General features: G+C 45.0%; 1 protein-coding gene across 1 annotated transcript; it reads left to right on the top strand.

Moving 5' to 3' along the window:
- The first annotated feature begins 1,202 nt into the window (after positions 1–1,202).
- On the top strand, positions 1,203–18,043 carry LOC105052349 (uncharacterized). Its single transcript, XM_010933125.4, has 9 exons — positions 1,203–1,369; positions 1,959–2,071; positions 3,480–3,568; positions 3,671–3,809; positions 16,199–16,273; positions 16,376–16,497; positions 16,588–16,663; positions 17,055–17,114; positions 17,586–18,043. Exons 2-9 carry the CDS (start codon positions 1,994–1,996, stop codon positions 17,721–17,723), a joined length of 777 nt encoding a protein of 258 aa, XP_010931427.1. The 5' UTR covers positions 1,203–1,369; positions 1,959–1,993; the 3' UTR covers positions 17,724–18,043.
- Positions 18,044–21,463: the final 3,420 nt, after the last annotated feature.

Raw genomic sequence — 21,463 nt, 5'->3', positions numbered from 1 at the left:
GGGCACTTGATGTTGAGCCATAATGAGGTTTGGCTGTTCATGATATAACCTGTTCATGGCAACACAAATATTTTGGTTGGAGTTCATGATGCTCAAGAGTCTCAATTTATTTTTATCGAAAAAATTCGTATATATATCATTGATACGTTAGTTATATCTCTCCCAAATCCCAAACAAGGAAGATGTAATATGTTTTTTACCGAAATTTTTCATAATAGCATTTCTTTCTCAATTTTCTTATTATAGACTTGGGTTACTACTTGAATTACATGGTTCTAACCATTGTATAGTTACATCCTCTATACAACAATTTATATTTCGGATAATTGCTGATATGTTAGTTACACCTCTCCTAAGTCCCAAGCAAGAAAGATTTAATATACTTTTCATCAAAGTTTTTTATTATAGCATTTGCTTCCCAGTTTCTTACTACAAGCCAGGTTTAGTAGTTGAATTATATGCTTATGACTGTTGTATAGTTACATCCTCTTGCTTCTAAGTCTCCCTAATATTGTCTGAACAATACTTTATATTTTTGAGTGAGCATGAATTCTTAACAAATTCATGACACAGCAGATGTTATTGTTTTAACTTCTAATTCATAGAAAAGTGAAGCTCTCTTCCGTTGCACAGAAACTAGATGCACTATAGTCCAAGCTCTATCATTTCCTTATTTGATGATAGAACTTGCACACTACTTCATTATCAAACTCATATAATTTTTTTTGTCAAACAAAAAGAACAGAAACGCCATTTCAATTATACAAAAAACTTGATGATACTCTCATGCAATATACGAGGTATTGGTTCAATCATGGATCATCGTGACAATATCATGCAAGACCGAGAATTTTGTATGTTTGCGTGTGTGAGAGATCTCTCCAGTCTTTTTTTAATAAAAAAAATCCAATCATTATAACAATGCCTGTTTGCTGTTCTAGAGGAAAGAAAATCCTAAGTCAAGATAACAGTTGGACTTTGTCGGTCTTCCTATTTTACGGGGCATTTAATCCCTTAAAATAAACCCATTTGATACGAAAGCCGACCCGCCCGGAAGCGGCAAAACCCCGTGACAGGAGCTGAACTATAAAAATAAACAGATACGGCAATACTTCTAAAAAAATAAAATAAAAGAGTACCAGATACGGCAATATTTCTAAATCATCACTAGATTCTCAAAAAGATGCCGCCTAGATTCGCTGTCACTGGTCCGGTGCCGCAGATTCAACGGTTGCAACGCCCTCTCTTCTCTCCCTCCCACTCCTCGGTCAATCCACCCCTTTGGTCTCCCACTCCTCGGCTCTCTTAAACAGACCCCGGAGAACAAAATCTAATAGACAGCTTCTCAGCCTTCTCTTCATTCACCCAGGTCTGTTCTCTTTCTCTTAGATCCTCTCTTTTTCTTATTTGTTTAAATGTATCTTCTGGAGTGTTTGCTCGTCTTGTTATCTTCCTATAGAGCTTGATTGGTCAATTGGTCTCTGCTTTTCTTCTATATATGTAGTCTTTGGCTTCATAGAAGAAGTTCTATTAAAAAGACCAATAGATTGCAGTTTCGTTTGCTTTTTTCTTTTGTTCATCCTGATATGTTATTATGATTCCTTTGGAGTGTTTGCTCTTATTGTTCTTGTCCTACATAATTTAATTGGTCTGGTAATCTCATTCTTCTTCTTCTTCTTCTTCCATATGCTCTTTGGTTCTGAAATGAAGTTCTAATTAAAAGACAACGGGAATAAAGGTCCTTTCTTTTGCTTTCTTTTGTTCATTCTTTTCTTTAATTTTCTTTTGGAGCTTTTGGAGGGAGAACAGATTTCTGGAGAGTACTGGACCCTTTAATTTTGCCCAATAGGAGATTTTTAATTTATTTGAGGCTGATGGAAATCAAATTATGGCTTGCTTTAGTTTGTGGTTTTTAATTTATTTGAGGCTGATGGAAATCGAATTATGGCTTGCTTTAGTTTGTGGGCTGGAGATTGTTCGAAGGAAGGTGGCGATGGATGGAAATTTCACTCTGACCGAGCAAATTCTTTGGCCAGTATCGATCTTCTCTGGCATCATCATGTGCAAGATCGTAAGCACTTTATTGAGCTAAAAACTTTGTTTTGGGGCATGTTACTTAATTTAAATTAATTGTTTGTGGTAGGGTTTATGCTGGTGTCTTTTAAATTTTGCATCATGGCTATGCTTGTAGTTGTTTCAGAGGGTAGTGGTACTACTGTTTCATTTATGGAAACTCCTAAACCATGTTGTCCATTCATCAATATATATACACACGCACATATATAATATTGCAAGCACCATTGTCGGTCTGAGTACAATGCTAGTAGTCCTGATGTTTAAAATTTGAGGGTCACAAACTCACAATTCTTCCTTGTTTAAATTGAATGGCAAGGAAAAAAGATTTGAGTGTTTTTAACAGTTTGAGCAAAGTCATTTAACATTTACCGTAATGGTATGTCAATTATCTTCTTGTACCTTAGATCGTAGTGCCATTATTACTTAATTATCCAAGGCACAGCAGCCTGTACGGTTCATCTGAAATCCTCGTACCACAGTGCAAGAAAGGCTGTTTGGTCGTGCTTCAGAGAGGACAAAGCTTTTTTTTACCATACCTGCTCACTGTAAAGCACACTTTATGCTTTCAGAAATAAGATTAACACAGATAAATTTGTGGATCCATCAAATGGGAGTACATCTAAATGAAAATTCTATTGTTATGGGTCATAAAGCAATAGCAAGGAGTTTAACATTTTAGGTGGTCATAACCTTATTTGACCTATCCTTGCATACCTAGTTATATGTGCATATGCATGAGAGAAATATAAAAAAATACTTGCAAAATAATGGTCTTTGGGTGACATAAGAAAATCACTTACCCAAGATCTTAGGTGGATCTTCTTTTCTTATTTGTTCCTATTATTTCTAGTTCCTTTTTTTCCTACTTCTGTAACCTTTTAAGTCACCAAAGTAGGGTATATAAACCCAATAATATAGCTGTTTCCATTACCATGCCAGCAAAATTTGCACACAAATTTGAAATTGAAAATTAACAAGTTCTTGGCCATAAGTGACTTGTAGCATAATGCTCGTCATTTAGTGGGGAATTGTTTGAGATAAAAGGATACACTGCTCCTCAGCAATTAATTTAGGTTCTAATATAGAACTGATGGCTACCTTTTCATTTGGATGTCTCCAATGAACTTCTTTGTTTCTTTGAAAAGAGAAAATTCCATGATATTTGTCTTTGTGATTACAATTAACTATTTATGTGTTTGATTTTTAATGGAACCAATGCTTTGGTGCCTTTTTCTTTTAATGCTCCTTGAGGAGAAAAGATAGGATTTCAAGTAATACATCTCTTTACTGCTAATCTACATTTACCCCTTTTTTTTTTTCCTTTTTTGGGGTGGGGGTTGTGATTCTCAGACGCGCATCTATTGGTTTTTTTCCTTTATAATAAAAGCATCTTTTTCATGAAGGTATATGAAATTACTTGTCAGATCAGCTCGAGGTGCTTTAAGGCATACAGCAAGCTAAGCAAATTACAAAAAATCGAGTGGAACAATAGGTAAGACATACTTAGAAATATACCATTACTAGTGAGATGACTCCAGTTATCTATTCACCTATTTTTATAGGTCCAAGATCCCTTAACAACTCATTCATGCAGGGGTTTTTCCACATTTCATGCAGTGCTTGCTGCAGCAGCTTCTTTCTATCTGTTAGTGATATCAGACCTTTTCGAGGATGGTGCTAGTGAAGAGCTAATGATAAACAGAAAATCAGTGCTATCTGACACCATGCTTGGAGTAAGTTATTGGTTAAGTTGTTGGTTGTTAATTGTACTTCTGAGTTTTTGTTTTTTGTAGATGAATTGATAAGTTGATAGCAGGATCATCCTGTTTTCTCTTTTAAGATGCTTCTGAAATGAAATTGAATTGAAGAATTTTTGCTTATGTTCATTTGCTTCCTGCATGTGTTTTTAACAATATCTTATGGTATACCCTTAAAAAAAATAGTGAAATAGAAGTGAAATTGTAATGGCACTGTGCAAATTGTAGCATTCTCAGAGATGATGCGCTGTTCACATACTGCCAGCTAAATTCTATTTTCGAGTTTTATCAGACTGGTTTAGCTACATGATCTGACAGATGTTCTGCTTTACAGCATCCTGCTTGTCTGTTTCTTCTGTCTCTTTGCCTTCAATTTTGCATCTTATTTGAAGATTGTGCTTAATAGAACATCATGTTTTGGTTGTCAAAGTTACTGAATTCCCATGTTCTTTTCATGGATTGCTTAGTGACCATAAAGAATAAGAAACCTAAGCTGAACATAGAGAAGATCAGGAAAACTCAACTATGTCTAGACATCTATTTACGCCTTTGAAGTTTTATGATATCTATTAGCTGCTTAATAGAGTGCATTGCAAACTGATGGGCCATTTTAGTATAATAAAATGATGGTAATAGCTTTGGGAACACATCATGACACCATAGATGTCTTATTGTATTTATTTCTTTTTGCTTCTTGTTGAATAACCATCGCGCTGCCACCATCCTGAGTTGAAGTTGGACCCTCTCCCTAATACAAGTGATGAGGAGAGAGGTGCCAACCAGCTGGCCTTTTGGTAGTTTGTCTCCTCTCTCCGTTGTCGAATGATGAGATGCTACTTGTCCCCAACTGAAGGGATTCATAGCTGTTATTTGCATATGGAGATTCCAGAATTTCCAACACTTGAAATGTGATTCCATGGATATGAACATCACCAATTGAATCATTAGGAGGAGGAAATTGATCGCTTAATGGGAGGTGGCACAAAAGTGAAGGAAGGGAGGGGGGGGTGTGGGGGAGGTGTGGTGTTGCATGGTGCTATGTGGAGACCATTTAGAATATGTCAATGTGAAGCTGAGATAAGAAAATGGATTCCCAATTTAAGAATTAATGATAGTTATTCTGATAAGAATTTATATTCTTTTCTAGTCCATTTACTTGACTTTGTAATTGGGGACTAAATCCACAAAGATAATGATGACAATAACAATTGTTGCAGCCAATCCCCTCATCGCCTGATTGTCGGGGACGCGCACCTGCAAAGAAAGTCCTCACTGACCGGAGATGCCTCCGACGGGGACCCTCCGATGCTTAAATCAGAGAGGAAACTAGGCAACAGTGGAAAAAACCAAGGGCTCAGCGAGAGAGAGAGCTTACCAAAACTGTTGCCTTACTCCATTTTATAGTAGTGTGCGGTATGGTCCCGCCATTAATGGTGTAGACAACTGGGGAGTTGTCAAATCGCTGGGAGCTATCAAATCGTCGTGGGTTATCGTGGGTTGTTAGGTCACAAGCATTAACCCATGTCCTTGGTAGGACAACGCCCCATGGTGGTCGTGCAGCATGTCCTTGGCAGGACAACAGTCTATAGCGGTTGTATGGCATTTGGATGGGCTGGCCGACTATATGTCGATATTTGGTTGTCGGAACATCGGGTGATGACTCGAAAACACCGTCGGCTGATCTGGTGCCTTGTGGAAGTCGGACGTCGGCTGCCACCCCCGATAGTGAGTCGGTGATATGGGTTCGGCCGTTCGGCTGGTTGGAAACAGTATTGGTCTGTTTGGTCGGCATATCTTTAGCCAGATATTGTCGGCAGTCATTATCGGAGTCGTCAGTCCGTCCGATGGGTAGAGTCGGTCGTCAGTCGGACCGTTCCGAGGATAAGTCGGCATATAGGGGTTAGCCGGTATATCCCAACAGTTGCCCCCCCACTCCTGAGTCCGATGTCGTGTTGGCCCGCATTACCACGTGGGCGACGGCCTCGGACGAAAGGAGTGGTTTTTCATCACGTCATGCCCCGACTCTGACGATCGTACCAACGGATGATCCGATGTCAGACGTCTTATCGGGAACGCAAACCACCGTCAGTTAATTAATTCTGAGACACGATTTTTCCGCCACACGTCGGGGGGTTATTGGGCCGGAACCGTTCGCACGAATGGAGGCGACGTGGCTCGATCTGGGGCAGGTGCATCAAACCGTCGGATCGAGGAAGGGCCCAAGCGCTGCCACGTGTCAACATTCGGGAAACCCTCATTTGGCACGCTTTCATCTCGACCGTCGAAGAGCCTTATATATATATGGCCACTCGTATCCAAAGCTTCACTTTTTACTGCCCTGTTTCTGGTGCTGAGGTCCAGTCGAGTTGTCTCCCAGTCCCAGGTAGCTGTTTCCGTCCTCCTTCTTTGAAAGCTCTTCTTGAAGCTTTTCATTCTTGTCTCCTTGCGTCCTCACTCCCTTTGCATTTTCCTTTTTATTCTCTTTTTTTGGGGCTAGCGTTATGGCTAGAACCTCTCCTCGAGGAAGTCAGTCAGAGAACCTGACCGATGATTTGCGGTCGACCCCGGAGGTGGAGGCTTCTTCACTTTCGGGGCCGAACGTCGAACGGCTTAGGGAGCAATATGGTATCCCGGAGCAGTTCCGATTTTTCGCCCCTGGGGCTGAGGGTCGGGTTAACAACCCACCTCCAGACAAGGTGGCCTTTTATGTTGAGGACCTTTGGACAGGTCTTCGCTTCTCGATTCTGGAGTTCGTCCGGAATGTCTTGGATTATTACGGGCTTTGCCCAACGCAACTGGTGCCGAACTCAGTCCGGTTAATAATCAGCTTCGCTTTGTTGTGTCGGCTCTTGCCAATCTTTCCCCGCATCTCTCTCTTCTGGGCGTTCTTCGTCCTCCGACCTCACCCGAAAGCCCGAGGGTGGTGGTTCTTCAATCCCCGGAAGGGCCTTTCATTCATTATCGGTCTTCCATCGTCAATCCATGGGTGGAAGAATCAATTTTTCTTCGCTTCTTCTTCGCTACCCTGGGGGTTTCCTTCTCGCTGGGGTGATCCTCGAACTCAGTCGAACGAAAACAGTCGGGTGGAGACAGAAGATCGAGAGGACTTTCAGTCTTTCACTGACTGAAGGATGTGTCGGTGCCGAAGCAGAGAGAGCTCATCACCGAACAAGCTCTCTATGACGCCGGCCTAAGTTCGATCCCCCGCTTAGGTACAGTTCGGTCTGTCGGTCGTCTTTTGACTTTTTCATCGATCTTCAGACTTGTGCTAATCTTTCGTTGAAATTGCAGGCATGCCACCGAGAGTAAGACTAACAAATGCCGACATTCGATAGCACGCGGCGAGGAAGAGACCGACGTCCGGGGCCGGACCTTCGCGGCCACCCAAGAGGCCCCAGACATCATCCCCGACTGTCGTTGCGATGGCGGCTGCGCAGCCTGACATCGAACGAGCATCGGGCTTTGAACCGATCATCGCCTTATCAGCATCGACGGTGGCACCCGAGGTGCCGTCCGAGGAAGGGGTGGCGGAGGAAGTAACCGAAGGGATATCGATGGCCCCGTCTGTGGAAGAGGTTCGGGTCAATGCACGTGAGCCCGAACGACCTGCGGCGGCTCCCATCACGCCCTCGGGAGGAACTCAGTCGAGTTCAAGCTTTCCATTTTTCTCTGATCTCCGAGCCTGGGCGACTGATCAGGGGAAGGCTCCGATGGCACCGACGGACGACTTAAGGTCGGCGGGTTGTGTCGTGTCGTTCGACGTTCGGGTTCTCGAGGTGTCATCGGCCCTGGCCAACCACAATTTGGCCAGGAGGTTGTGTCGGGCAACCATTCTCCCGACCGACTGGGAGCTCTTGAAGAGTCGGCCGGTGATCGAGATGCTCTCTTCATTCTACCCAACCATGATCGAGGTGAGTTCTTTTTTTTCTTTCCTCTCCATTATTATTTTCATCATTTTATTTTTTAGACGACCTGCCTTCTACTTGCAGCTGATCTACAACATATCTGAGTTGGAGGTCGGGTACCGGAGGTTTGGCGACGTTCGAGCGGCCTAGAAGGATAGGGCGATAACCGTCGAAGCCGAGAAGACGACGCTGGTGGAACAGCTGAAGCTGTCGGTCGACCGCGAGGCCAGGCTCGAGGAGGAGAATTTTTGACTCACTGACGGCCTGGCTGCCTCGGAGGTCGAACTTCAGTCGGCCCGTGAGCAGGTCAAGCGCAAGACCCGTTCCGTTCATCAGCTGCAGCGTGAGCAGGATGTTTGCATTAGTGAGCTTGAGGCCGAGCACGAACAACTTTGGATCAACCTGCAAAATCTGGCTAAGGCCGAGGAGAACCTGTCCTCCGCCCGAGCCAACGCCGACATAGCGAAGGCGGAGTCAGCTAAAGAGGCGCTGAGCCGGGCGGTGGAGGACTTCTGCAGCTCGGATGAGTACCGGGAGGAGCTTCTCGAGAGCGGCTTCACCTCCTACCGAGTGGGGTATGAGGACGCTTGGGATGCAATTTTGAGGCTATACCCAGAACTCGACCTGAGCAGCGTCGTCCCTCCGGGGTCGGAGGATCGGACCGCAGAGGAGGAGACCGACCCAATACCGGAGGGTCAGATGGCTGTGGAGGAGGCCGTCCCTGGGTCGGTGGAACGAGCTACCGAAGGTGAGGCGGCTCCAACCTCCGATTCCACTCTGACTCGAGCGGGTACACCGATCGCTCCCGAACCCTTCCCGATGCAGGAAGTCGATTCCGACGAGTAGTCGGAGTATCTGCTCCGTTGTTTTTATTTTGTTTTTGTTTCGCCTTTGATACTTGTAATCGGGCTTCGACCCAATTTTGTAAGTCTAACTTCAACTAAATGAAATCGAAGACTTTTCAAATTTTTTTCTGCATGCGGTTCAAAGTGTATGTCTCGCCGAGACATCCTCGAGTGTATATGTCGTAGCTCCGACATACCTCGTTAGGACGTTCGGTAGGATCCAGCGTAGTTAATCAAGGTAGTCAGTAGCATGCGCTATGCTAAGAGCCGAGCAAGCCCCGATCGCAGGCCGGCGTCCCGACTGTAGGTCGAGCCTCCATCGCCCGGACCTTGGTCAGGCGTGCACGTCGGGCCGGGTGTCGGCCAATATCCGAACGTAGCTCGTTGACACGATCATTCCATAGAATCTGATAGTCAAGTAGTGTCCAACGTATTCGGTTAGGATAACAATGACAAGTCGAATATCCGTTGCCCGGCTCTTGGTCGGACGTATATGTCGCGATGTATGATAAACGGTGGCAAGCCGAATATCCTTCGACCGGTCATGACCAAGTCGGTATGTCGCAAGTGCGACCGCGGTCATCTTGGCATTTTGTCCTTCTTAGCCGAAGCTAAGTCGGCAAGTTAGCCAACTGCATTGATCGAGAGTCGATTGTGGAAGGAGCACGGCTTCAACTTAGAGAGGTTTCATCGCCAGCGCTGGCCTTCCGTTAGTGTAGACAGAACGGTTCTCGTAAGAGTTCGATGTGTGTTCGACGATCGGGCCGTAGGTTCCCAACAAAATGTTGGGCCCAAGTCGGGGCGTCGGGGCTCGTACTTCTGGCGAGGGCCGACCCTCGGCAGAGAGTCGAACTTTGTAGACTCTGGGGTTTTGAAATTGAGTTGTATTCCGAACAAGGGCATACAAAATTTACTGATGGTACAATTTCAGGTTGTCGGCGTTCCAAGTCTGGGGAATGGCCATCCCTTCTAGGGTCTCAAGTCGGTAGGCGTCCGGCCTGCAGGTATCCGCTATCTTGTAGGGTCCTTCCCAATTCGGGGACAGTTTTCATTGATCCAGAGGCTTTGAGACTTTCGCCTTTCTTAAAATCAGGTCTCCAGGTCTGAAAAACTATGGCTTAACTTTAGCATTGTAGTATCGGGCCACTCTTTATTGGTAGGAAGCCATGCGGAGTTGAGCCTTGCGTCGGAGCTCGGGTAGGAGGTCCAAGTCGGCTCTCTGACACTCGAAGTTGCCTGGTTCACAGTACTGCTCAACTCTATTCGATGGCAGCCCGATCTCGAGTGGGATCATTGCCTCCGTCTCATAGGCCAAATTGAAAGGAGATTCTTCGGTCTGGACATAGGGTGTCATTCGGTACATCCACAGGACCGAGTGCAATTCCTTGACCCAGAGGCCTCTGGCTTCGTTCAATCGAGTCTTCAATCCATGCAGAATGGTCCGGTTGGTTACTTCGACTTTTTCGTTGGATTGTGGATGCCCGACCGAGATCAGCTTGTGCGTGATATAAAATCTTGCACAGAACTCTCTGAAGCTTTGGTTGTCGAACTGTTGCCCATTGTTGGTGATGATAGTGTGTGGCAGTCCAAATCTGGAGATGATGGACTTCTGGATAAAGCTTCCATCTTACGCTTGGTGATTTGAACCAGGGGTTCGGCCTCCACCCACTTGGTGAAGTAGTCGATTGCGATGACTATGAACTTTTTTTGGCCAGACGCTGGAGGGAAAGGGTCGAGTACGTCGATTCTCCATTGGGCGAAGGGCCACGGGGCGATAATGGAAGTCAGTTGGTTGGCGGGCCGGTGTTGTATGTTGGTGTACTTTTGACACGGCTCACACCTCTGAACCAAATCGGCCGCATCTTTCTTCATGGTGGACCAGTAGTAACCTTGCCGTAGGACTTTGTAGGTCAGGGATTTGCCCCCCAGGTGATTTTCGCAGATCCTTTCATGTACCTCTCTGAGTGCGTAGTCCGCGTCCGTCGGTCCCAGGCACTTTAGCAAGGGAATGGAGAACGACCTTTTGTAGAGTCGTCCGTCCATCATTACATATTGGGAGGCCATCCACCGAAGTCGCTTGGCTTCCGCGGAGTCTTCGGGGCTGGTTCTGTCAGTCAGATACTGAACAATCGGATCCATCCAGCTTGGCTCGATCATCAGTTGTAGCACCTCCTCAGCCTTATTGACGCTCGATTGCTCGAGACTCTCTACGAGTGTCCGGCCCAAAGTGCCGTAGGCGGATGTCGCAAGCCTGGAGAGTGCGTCAGCCTGAGCATTCTCCATCCTAAAAATATGGGAGATCTTGAAATACTTGAGGTGCGCCACGAGATCTCTTACCTTCTGAAAATATTTTGCCATGGTCAGATCCCGCGCTTCGAATTCACCTCTGACTTGCCCTACAATCAGCTGGGAGTCAGAGAAGACTCTAAGGCTGTCGATCCCGAGCTCCTTCACCACTCTCAAGCCAGCGAGAAGCACTTCATACTCGGCTTGGTTATTAAAGGCTTCGAAGTTGAATCGGAGGGCGTACTCGGTAACTACTTCCTCCGAGTTGGTAAGCAGGAACCCGGCCCCGCTCCCTTGAGCATTGGAAGCTCCGTCTATGTGTAATACCCAGGTTGACCCGGGGTTATATTCAGAGGTCACAGCTTCTTTGGAGCTCCCGTTTTCCGATATTTGGTCGGTTGTCGGGCATTCCGCAATGAAGTCGGCCAAGACTTGAGCTTTCAAAGCAGGTCACGGTCGGTACTAGATGTCGAACTCGCTCAGTCTCACCGCCCATTTTGCCAGTCATTCTGATGTATCGGGGCGATGCAGGATCGCCCTCAGGGGTTGGTTGGTGAGGACCACGATGGCGTGCACTTGAAAATACGGACGGAGTCATTGCGCTGATATAACCAAGGCAAATATCATTTCCTCTGCTCTTGAGTATCGAGTTTCGGCTTCGTGGAGCACTTTGCTGGTATAATATATGGGTCGGTGAATTTGGCTCTCGTTCTTCCGGATGAGTACCGAACTAACCACCCCTGGGACGGTAGCCAAGTAGAGGTACAATATTTCTCTGACCTCTGGCTTTACAAATAGGGGTGGAGAAGTCAGATATTTCTTCAAATCTTCGAAGGCTTGCCGGCACTCATTCGGCCAAGAGAAGTCCTTTGTCTGCCTCAAGATTTTGAAGAACGGGAGGCATCTCTCAGTCGATCGAGAAATGAATCGGCTGAGTGCGATGATTCTTCCATTGAGCTGCTGTACTTTCTTTTTGGTGTTTGGGTGCCGCATGTCGATAATCGCCTTTATCTTCTTGGGGTTGGCCTCAATTTCGCGTTGAGAAACGAAAAACTCAAGGAACTTCTCCGAAATCATCCCGAAGGCCCACTTGGTCGGATTTAGCTTCATCCGATGTCGCGGAAGAGTGCGAAAATGAAGAGGGCTGGGTAAAACTCAATACGGATGGGGCAGCCAAGGGAAACCCCAGCCCTGCTGGAGCTGTGGGGAAATTTCTTCCAAGTCTTGGACATGATCTGAAGCCTGTGTGCTCTTCACCAACATGTCGTTCACGTACACCTCTATGTTGCGTCTGATTTGAGCTTTGAAAATCTTATTGACGAGGCACTGGTAGGTGGCTCCGGCATTCTTCAGACCGAAGAGCATCACTCTGTAACAGTAAAGGCCCTTGGCGGTCATGAAGGCTATATGCTCTTCGTCCTCGGGTGCCATCCGGATTTGGTTATATCCGACAAAGGCATCCATGAAGCTGAGCAATCGATGACCGGATGTCGCATCCATCAGTTGGTCGATCTTCAGCAGTGGGAAGGTGTCCTTCGGGTAGGCTCGATTCAGGTCGGTGTAGTCGATACAGATCCTTCACTTTCCGTTAGCTTTCTTCACCAATGGCGACATTGGCGAGCCAGTCGGGATATGTGGTTTCTCTGAAGCCCACCTCGAGTAGTTTGTCTACTTCCTCATCGATGGCCTTCTGCCTTTCGGGGGCGAAAGACCGTTTCTTCTGTCTCACCGGCCTCATGCCAGGGGCGATGTTGAGTTGATGAGTCATTATTTCCGAAGGAATGCTGGACATATCCACTATCGACCAAGCGAATATGTCGGCGTTGGCTTTCAATAGCTCTATCAGCTGCTGTCGCTCCGGGTCGGACAACTGCGACCCGACCCAAATCACCTGTTTAGGATTCTTTGCCATCGGGAAGAAAATCAGCTGTTCAGCCGGTTCACCCCATTCCTCCTCTTTCTGTTGGGCCAACTTGTCGACCGACAGGGAATCCTTCGATTTATTATTTTGAGTTGAGATTTGGAAGCATCGCCAAGCGAGCTGTTGATCCCCGCATATTTTCTCAACTCCATTTTTAGTCGGGAATCAGACCAGCAAGTGATATGTCGAGACTATCGCTTTGAGAGCATTTAGTGAGGGTCTTCCAAGTATGGCATTGTAGGCTGAAGGTACTCGGACGACCGTAAAGGTCATGTAAACGGTGCTTTGTCATGATTCGGCCCCAGCTGTCATGGGAAGAGCAATTTCTCCTTCCACTGTGACGGCCTCCCCGATGAAACCTACTAGGGGCGTAGAGAATCTCCTGAGTCGGTCGGTTGACAGTCGCATTCGAGAAGGTCGAGTAAAACAAAACGTTAGTCGAGCTTCCATTATCAACAAGAATCTTTTTTACATCATAATTCGCTATTGTTGGCGAGACAACAACAGCGTCATCATGGAGAGTTTGGATTCCCCAAGCATCTTCATCTGTAAAGATGATTACATCATCCTGGCGTGGCTTCTTCGTCTACTCTCCTTCAGCAGTCGTCCCTCGGTCCAGTCATTTGGAGATCATGTTGATGACTCTGGTAGTAGGCTGATTGTTCGCTGCCTCTTCAGTCGGTTGGGATCGTCGATCGGGAAGGGATCGAGTCGGCGGGTCCCTTCGATACTTTTCGAGATACCCTCATCGTATGAGGACCTCTATTTCATCCTTGAGTTGGATGCATTGCTCGGTGTTGTGACCGTGGCCCCGATGGAATCGGCGGTATTTTGTTCAGTCGCGGCCCTTTGCCTTCAAAGGCAAAGGCCGTCGCAGATATTTCACTTCTTCGATCTCCATCAGGATCTGCGCACGAGGAGCAGAGAGAGGGGTGTAGGAGTCATACATGCGATGTGTCAGTCTCGGACTCCACCGTCGGGGCGATCTTGGGCTCCATCGTCGGGGCGAGACCCGTTTATCTGTCGGGGGCCTGCTGGGTTCAGTAGGAGCCTGATTTTTCTTTCGCTTCTCCTTCTGGCCCGTGCTCTCGGTCAGGCACCAGTCGGAAGCTCCTTCGTCCGTGCACATGTATTTGTACGCGTGCTCCAGCAATTCAGCATACGTCCGGAGGAGGGTCTTGTCCAAGAAATATGTGAATCGGGACCCCCTTAGCCCCCTCTTCATGGTCGAGATGGCCATGTCTTTGTTGAGGTCCCGAACCTCGAGTGTGACCACGTTGAATCGGGCCACAAAGTGTCGGAGTGTCTCATTTTCTCCCTGCTTGAGGGAGAAAAGACTATCCGAGGTTCGTGGTGGTTTCCAGCTGGTGCTGAAATGGGCCACGAAAGAATGCTCGAGCTGTTCGAAGGAGTGGATACCTCCTGAGCGGAGGCCGGAGTATCAGGCCTTGGCAGCTTTACGAAGTGTGGCGAGGAAGCCGATGCAGAGAAGGACATCGGTTGCCCCTTGAATTATCATGAGAGCCTTGTAGCTCTCCAGATGGTCAACTAGGTTGGTGGAGCCGTCGTAAGGCTCCACATGAGGCATCTTGAATCGACTAGGGATTGGTTCGTCGAGGATAAATCGGGAGAGAGGTTGGGTGGTTCGGAAGTCGACGTCGTTTGAAGACTTCTGACTATCCATCTAGAGCTGGGCAAGCCGACGATCGATTTTTTCGAACTTACGTTCGTAGTCGTCCAACCTTCGGTGTTGAGAAACCCCAGGGGTCGAACCTTCTGACGAATTTGAGAGTGAGGCGGATGGTGTCCGCGGCCGCTTCTCCTTCCTCGCTCACTTCAGCTGAGAAGGAGAGGGACACCGAGACCGGTGGGTGTCACGTCATGGCTGCCTCCCCCTTTCTCAGTGGGAGTGCTGAGACGGCTGCTCTTGAGGAGGAGACGGAAGTTGATGCGGGCATCGGCGGCTGCTTCTGGATGGCATCGGATGCGCCGTCGGTTGTTCCGCCGGCGGTTGCAGTAACTGGGTCGGTTGTTGTTGGAGGTTTTTGACCGCATCCGTCAGAACAGTCATTTTCTGCACGATCGCCGCAATCTATGCCTCCATGGTCACCACCGGATGCGGAGAGCTGGGTTCCGCCATGGAGGGTAAAGGAGGGGCCTCTTTCCAACGGGAAGAGTGCCTCATCGATCCAGTAGCTCTCGATCGCTGAGCCCTAATTTTTGTCATCTTGAAAGATTTTTCAAACTCTATGGAGCTCGCTATCTTACCGCCGCCGCGGCCGCAGCCCCCTACCTGGCACGCCAAATCTGTTGCGGCCAATCCCCTCGTCGTCTGATCGTCGGGGATGCGCACCTGCAAGGAAAGTCCTCACTGACCGGAGATGCCTCCGGCGGGGACCCTCCGATGTTTAAGTCAGAGAGGAGACTAGGCAACAGTGAAAAAAATCAGGGGCTCAGCGAGAGATAGAGAGCTTACCAAAACTGTTGCCTTATCCCGTTTTATAGTAGTATGCGGTATGGTCCCGCCATTAATGGTGTAGACAACTGGGGAGTTGTCAAATCGTCGGGAGCTATCAAATCATCGTGGGTTGTCAGGTCACAAGCATTAACCCTTGGCAGGATGACGCCCCATGGCGGTCGTGCAGCATGTCTTTGGCAGGACAACAACCCATAGCGGTTGTACGACGTTTGGATGGGCTGGCCAACTATATGTCGGTATTTGATTGCTGAGACGTCAGGTGATGACTCAAAAACACCGTCGGCTGATCTGGTGTCTTGTGAAAATTGAACGTCGGCTGCCACCCCCGACAGTGAGTCGGTGATATGGGTTCGGCCGTTCGGCCGGTTGGAAACAATATTGGTCTGTTTGGCCGGCATATCTTTGGCCGGATATTGTCGGCAGTCATTGTCGGAGTCGTCAGTCCGTCCGGTGGGTAGAGTCGGGCGTCGGTCGGACCGTTTCGAGGATAAGTCGGCATATAGGGGTCAGCCGGTATATCCTAACAACAATAATAATATGGGACGGGTTATCTTTGTTTTCTCTTGTTAGGTTTTAGCATTATTTACTAGCTAGTTTTTATTGTTCTATGATGTCTGAGCTTTACTATCTTTCTCCTATATTTAAGTTTCTCTTGTTATGGTGTCTATTTAAGGATATAGTCAGTTAGACACGTAATAAGTGCTATCTTAAATGAACCCATCCTCAACTTTGATTGTGTGTATTTTTTCATGTGATGAATTCTGGCTTCTTTGGTCAAACACAGAACCTCTGGTTAGGGGCATAAAATGAGGAGAGGGGTGCCAAGCAACTGATCTAAATGTAGTTAGCTTTGCTTTACACTGGACTGCTTTTTTCATCTAATCGTCAACTTGTATCCAATAGGTTGATTTTTTTTTTTTTTTTTACAGATTTCTCTGGGTTATTTTCTCTCAGACATGGCAATGATTCTACAGTTTTTCCCTTCTTTAGGTGGCAAGGAATACGTAAGTACTTCAATGCATTGATATGTTGAGGTTCTCTCGTGCGTTAAACCCATATTGTTCTCTTTTCTCCTGTAGATTAAACCTGTAATATTCTCACTACAGGTCTTGCATCATGGGCTCTCGATGTATTCAATTTTTTTTTCTCTGATACTTGGCAAAGCACATGTTTACATTCTCATGGTTTTGTTTTCTGAAGCTACAACTCCCTTTGTAAATGTTAGATGGTATGTTCTGACTCCCTGTTGCAAACATTTGACTATATATATATATATATAGATATATTTGTTTAACTAAAGCCAAAAGGATGACTGCAGGTATTTGGATACCGCTGGGCAGAAAAGTTCTAACATGTACATTTACAATGGCATGGCCTTGTTCCTCGGATGGCTGGTACGATCAAGTTCATATAGACCATGCTTTTAGATAGGGGATAATATTACTTGTTAACTGCAAGCCAAAGAGCGTATCACAAGCCTCAGTGTAATCTCATTTCTCAGCTATTTACAAGTTGAATATGTATGGATGGACTCTAATGACCTACTCTGGATTCTGATGATTGTTATTATCGACTTGTTATAACATCAGTTGATAACATAACATCAACAAGATTTTCTAATTGGATCTTTAAAAGCATTCAACATTCTTAAGTATTCACATATTGCATGAATACATGGGTTCATACTCAAATGAGAACAAAATGGTCATTGAATGCTACTAATATGGTTTGTAAGCTTTTGTTATCTGTAATCTGTTCATTGACCTGGGGATTGTCTGTTTTTAGGTTGCCAGGATCCTTCTCTTCATTTATTTCTTCATCCACATGTATCTCCATTTTGATCAGGTATGCTGCAGATTAAGTTGATAAGGAAACCCAATATATGAGATAGATTTTTTGATCATTAATACTGAAAATTAAGCAGCAAGTAGTGGCATGCACATTCTCCTTTTAAGGCATGCAAACCAATATATAACACTATAAGGCTTACACCCAATATATAACACTATAAGACTTCACCCAAGATGCATGTCAGCACCTTTCTTTGGATTTGTTTTCCATAAATTCTATTAAAAAAGTATTTCTACTACTATATTTTGTAAGCAGCCATCAATACTTGGAAATGCCATCATCAACTTAGGATTTGCTTCCCAAGCACCAAGTCTTGGGGATTATAAGAAACACTAATGTTGAAAAGTTTCACTGAGAAGATGACTGGGTTGGTTTGTCTCCCATTTTTTCTCCACAACAAATATAATATCTTACCATGAAAATCTTAAATTTTTCCTCCTCTTCTTATCTATCCTTCTGTTTCAGGTGAAGACAATATTTCCCCTTGGGCGCTACAGTTTGGGGACTGTACCACCAATGCTGGCATTAATGAATGTATTTTGGTTTTGGAAAATATTCAAAGGCATGATGAAGACCCTGTCTAAAAAGAGACACACAAAATGATGGTAGCATTGCCTCTCTCCTTTCAAAACTCCATTCTCCTCCCATTTGGTGTTTGTTCTGTTGCATTTGCTCATTGTACTGGTCCAATTCTCTCCACTTTGGGGAGCCCATGTACCTTATAAAGCTATCAACCTCATCTCAGAAGTCTCAGGAAGGATACAGTGACAGATGATTTGAGGGAAGCTTTTGGAAGACTACGAAATTTGCACCACTTTCTGTAAAGTTGATGAATGGTAGAGGCATTGATTCGCTTGTCTTAGGATTTGTGATCCTTGATTGGCCTTTATATGTCAGATAAACCTGAGAAAATTCCATCATAATGAAGCTGATTGGGTGCTGCACAACCAATTAAGAAAGAACGCAATAAAATCATGTGAGTTCACAATTCAAAAAGGAACATCCATCCTTTTGGTCTCATGGGATTAGAGAACCCTTCACAGTTCCTTCTTCTTTTTTTTTTTTCCTTTTTTGATCACATCTTTTTAAACAGGTATAGCTACATTTTTTGATCATATATAATTTCAAGAAACTGAGGACGTATAGTCCCTTATCAGCATTTTTCCACAGGACCCAATCTATGATATAATGCATTGTATCAACCCTTTCCAATGGAACTAAGACTTTAACAAGTTTTTGGACGTGGTTCGTGCTTCTGTCATCTTTTGTGATAATTTATTTCTCATCTGTAACCTAGGTTGCACTTCCTTGAGGTTTAAGAAGATTCCTCAGCTTGGCCATTTTTTCTTTATTTGAGTGTATGAGAGGGAAACCCAACTTGATGGAGTAAATTGTTAATTTTTTGGGTAGCATGCTAATATGCAAGCATTAAGCTTGGTCACATTCCAATAAAGCTGGCTCTCTCTCTCCCTCATCTTATAGCCGTCGGACGGAGGTCCCTCCGCTGGTAGCCGGCTTTTCCCTCTGCTAGTAGCCCCTTCTCAATCGGGTGCTGTGCTCCACCACAGTCGGCCGGCTGTCACCTCTCGTTCTAGTACCGTATCTCTTTCTCTCTCTCGTCCCTCTTTTCTCTAGATCGCTGGACTCTCTTCCAACGCTGCTATCGGATCATCACCGGCAGGTAATGGTTCCATCTTTTTGCCGAATGTGATGGTCGATGTTGCTCTCCTCTCTACACTCTTCTCTTCTTGACATGGTGGTCGATGTCGCTCTTCTCTCCTCCTGACGTGGTGGTCGACATCGCTCTTCTTTTCTCTTATCACCTCGGTCTCTGATCGATATTCCTCTCCAGTGGTCAGTATTGCATCATTCGACAGCGATATGATGGTGATTTTTTCTTTTGTTATTCAAATTTCAAAATCTGATTGTTTCGAAAGAATTTGAAATTTTCAATGCTGGTTGATGGGTTGGTAGAGGAAAATTTGGAATTCAAATTTCAAATTTGAATTTCTATATTATAGATTTGGTGGAGGTTTCTCTTTATATATATATATATATATATATATATATATATATATATATATATATATATATTTAATAAATTTATTGATTATTGTGTTAATGCACATTAGTTTTCGTTTATACCCCAAAAAAAAAAAATGCTGGGTTAATATAAATGGCTTTGTTGGAATGGACTCCAGCCCAGCCTAGTGCCCCTTCCTAGCTAAAACCAATGTTGTAGGTGCAAATGGCTTTGTCGTGGCGTCTTTTTACGCAATTACGTTTTCTTTAAGACCAAATCTTGGCACCCGGGAAATACGGCCCAAAAAAAGCGATCCTGGTTGCTGTAAAGTGGAAGAGTGGCAATGGTCTGCACTTAGGCATTCACGTAAACCAACTCAGAAGATTGCTTTGAGTAGATATTTGAGAAGATAAATGATAAGCTAATATCAAACATCAGAAATAACCAACTCCCATCACCACCACCACCGCCCACATTAGAAGAAAAAAAAAAAAAGAAGAAATGGATTGATGCCTCAAAATTTGCGCATATAGATGCCTATTGCTAGGGTTGGGGTTGTATCTTTCCCACAAAAGATTGATTGATTTTCTTTCACAATGCTGACTGTTTGATTATGACATACATAGATATCAAAATATAAAATATTCTGAATTTTATTTATTTATTTGTATAAATCTCAAAATAATTATTACATTATCTAATAATAGATTCATGCACAATGGATCCGTGCAAAGAAAGGTGAATCCTTCTTTCCTGCCAAACCAGATGAATCTTTCTTCCCTGCCAAACCAATCACCAACACCTTTCTAGCCCCACAACACCTTTTTATTCTTTTTATTTTTTTTTTTATTCCATAGCTGAGATCGGGGCCCAACCGGTTAACTTGGCATGCTGAAAAGCTGGTTGTGACAACAGGCTTGCTTGGTTTTCATTTTCTTCTTTTTGGTTTGGTGAGTCGGGCAAATTACGAAGATTTTATAAGTTGTATTTACTATTTAGCTTTGCTAGGTATTTTTTAGAAAAGATAGGAAAAGAATCCTTCTATATTTCATTAAGATCGTGAAATGCAAGAAGATTAATAGTAAAAGAATCAACATCGCAACAAGAAGCTAAGAAACGGATAACCAAAAACATTTAGTTAATATATTAAAGTTAGCATGGAATAAAAGGTATACTTGCTTTGTCTTTTTGAGCAATATATATATATATATATATATATATATATATATATATTGTTGGGACAAGTTAGTCGGGACAAGTTAGTCGATCTCCGACTCTGACTCTATATCGACCGCACGAGTACATCACACCGACTCATAGTCGGTCGACCGACCGGCAGTTGGTTATTATCAATCAATAATAAACGACTTTATGAACTTCCGACCTAAGATCATCGGCATATCAGAGTTACTAACCGATCGTCATTCAGATCTTCTACCGATTTACTGCTACCGACCGACATACAGTCGGCTTATCTGTCCAACACATCCTAACCATTGTAAACGGTTATCAACTACGTGTCACGACAATTAGTGAAAATTAACAACCCACTAACTTCACAATAATGGTCCGATAATTTAGTGCCATAAAAAGCGAGACCACATGCTCGACGGTTACATCAGAATTATGTATAAAAGGAGGGTAAGTGAGCAGCACTGGGAGATAATTTTGAGCCAAAGCTCTGCTACTCTAAACATTCAAATCTACTATTCACCAATTCTCTCTCTGACTTAAGCATCGGAGGGTCCCCGTCGGACATAATTTCAGTCTGTGAGGACTTATGTTTGCAGGTGCTCTTCACTGGTGACAGACAATGAGGGAGTTGGCCGCAACAGATTGGCACGCCAGGTAGGGAAAAGAACTACAATCAACCACGTCAAAAACTAGAGCCTAGCATTTGACTGGATTGATGAGGCACTCTTTCCGTCAGGAAGATGCTCCTCCCTCACATCCAGTAGCAAAGCCTAGTTCTTCACGTTCTGTGGTCACTACGAACGTACAGATCACTGCACTAGTGTAACAGATGAATATTTTGACGAAGGCAGTCAAAAGCCTCCAACAGCAATAAACTCAGCAGCAGCAGCAACTGCCAGCGGAGCAACTAGTAGCACAGTTGGTGCCATCCAGGCATAGCCACCGTCCTCCATGGAGATCACCTTCCTTCTCCCCAAAGTGATCGTCTCGACGCTCCCATCGAGACGGACAACCGCATTCTCGGCACTCTTACCGTGCCACCCACCATTCGCGGCGTTCCCCCTCTCCTTCCCATTTACATAGTGTTGGGAAGGAAAAATGACCGCGGACACCTTTTGTCTCTCCT

This window comes from Elaeis guineensis, chromosome 10 (assembly GCF_000442705.2).
Source record: "Elaeis guineensis isolate ETL-2024a chromosome 10, EG11, whole genome shotgun sequence".
Taxonomy (NCBI): Eukaryota; Viridiplantae; Streptophyta; class Magnoliopsida; order Arecales; family Arecaceae; genus Elaeis; species Elaeis guineensis.
The sequence above is the reverse complement of the archived record's forward strand: the minus strand, read 5'-3'. Positions and strand labels throughout refer to the sequence as shown.

Coding starts and splice junctions, on each gene's coding strand:
- LOC105052349 (XM_010933125.4), top strand. CDS start 1,994: ATGGATGGAAATTTCACTCTGACCGAGCAAATTCTTTGGCCAGTATCG. Junction 2,072..3,479: donor GCATCATCATGTGCAAGATC/GTAAGCACTTTA, acceptor TTTTTCATGAAG/GTATATGAAATTACTTGTCA. Junction 16,498..16,587: donor CCCTTTGTAAATGTTAGATG/GTATGTTCTGAC, acceptor GGATGACTGCAG/GTATTTGGATACCGCTGGGC.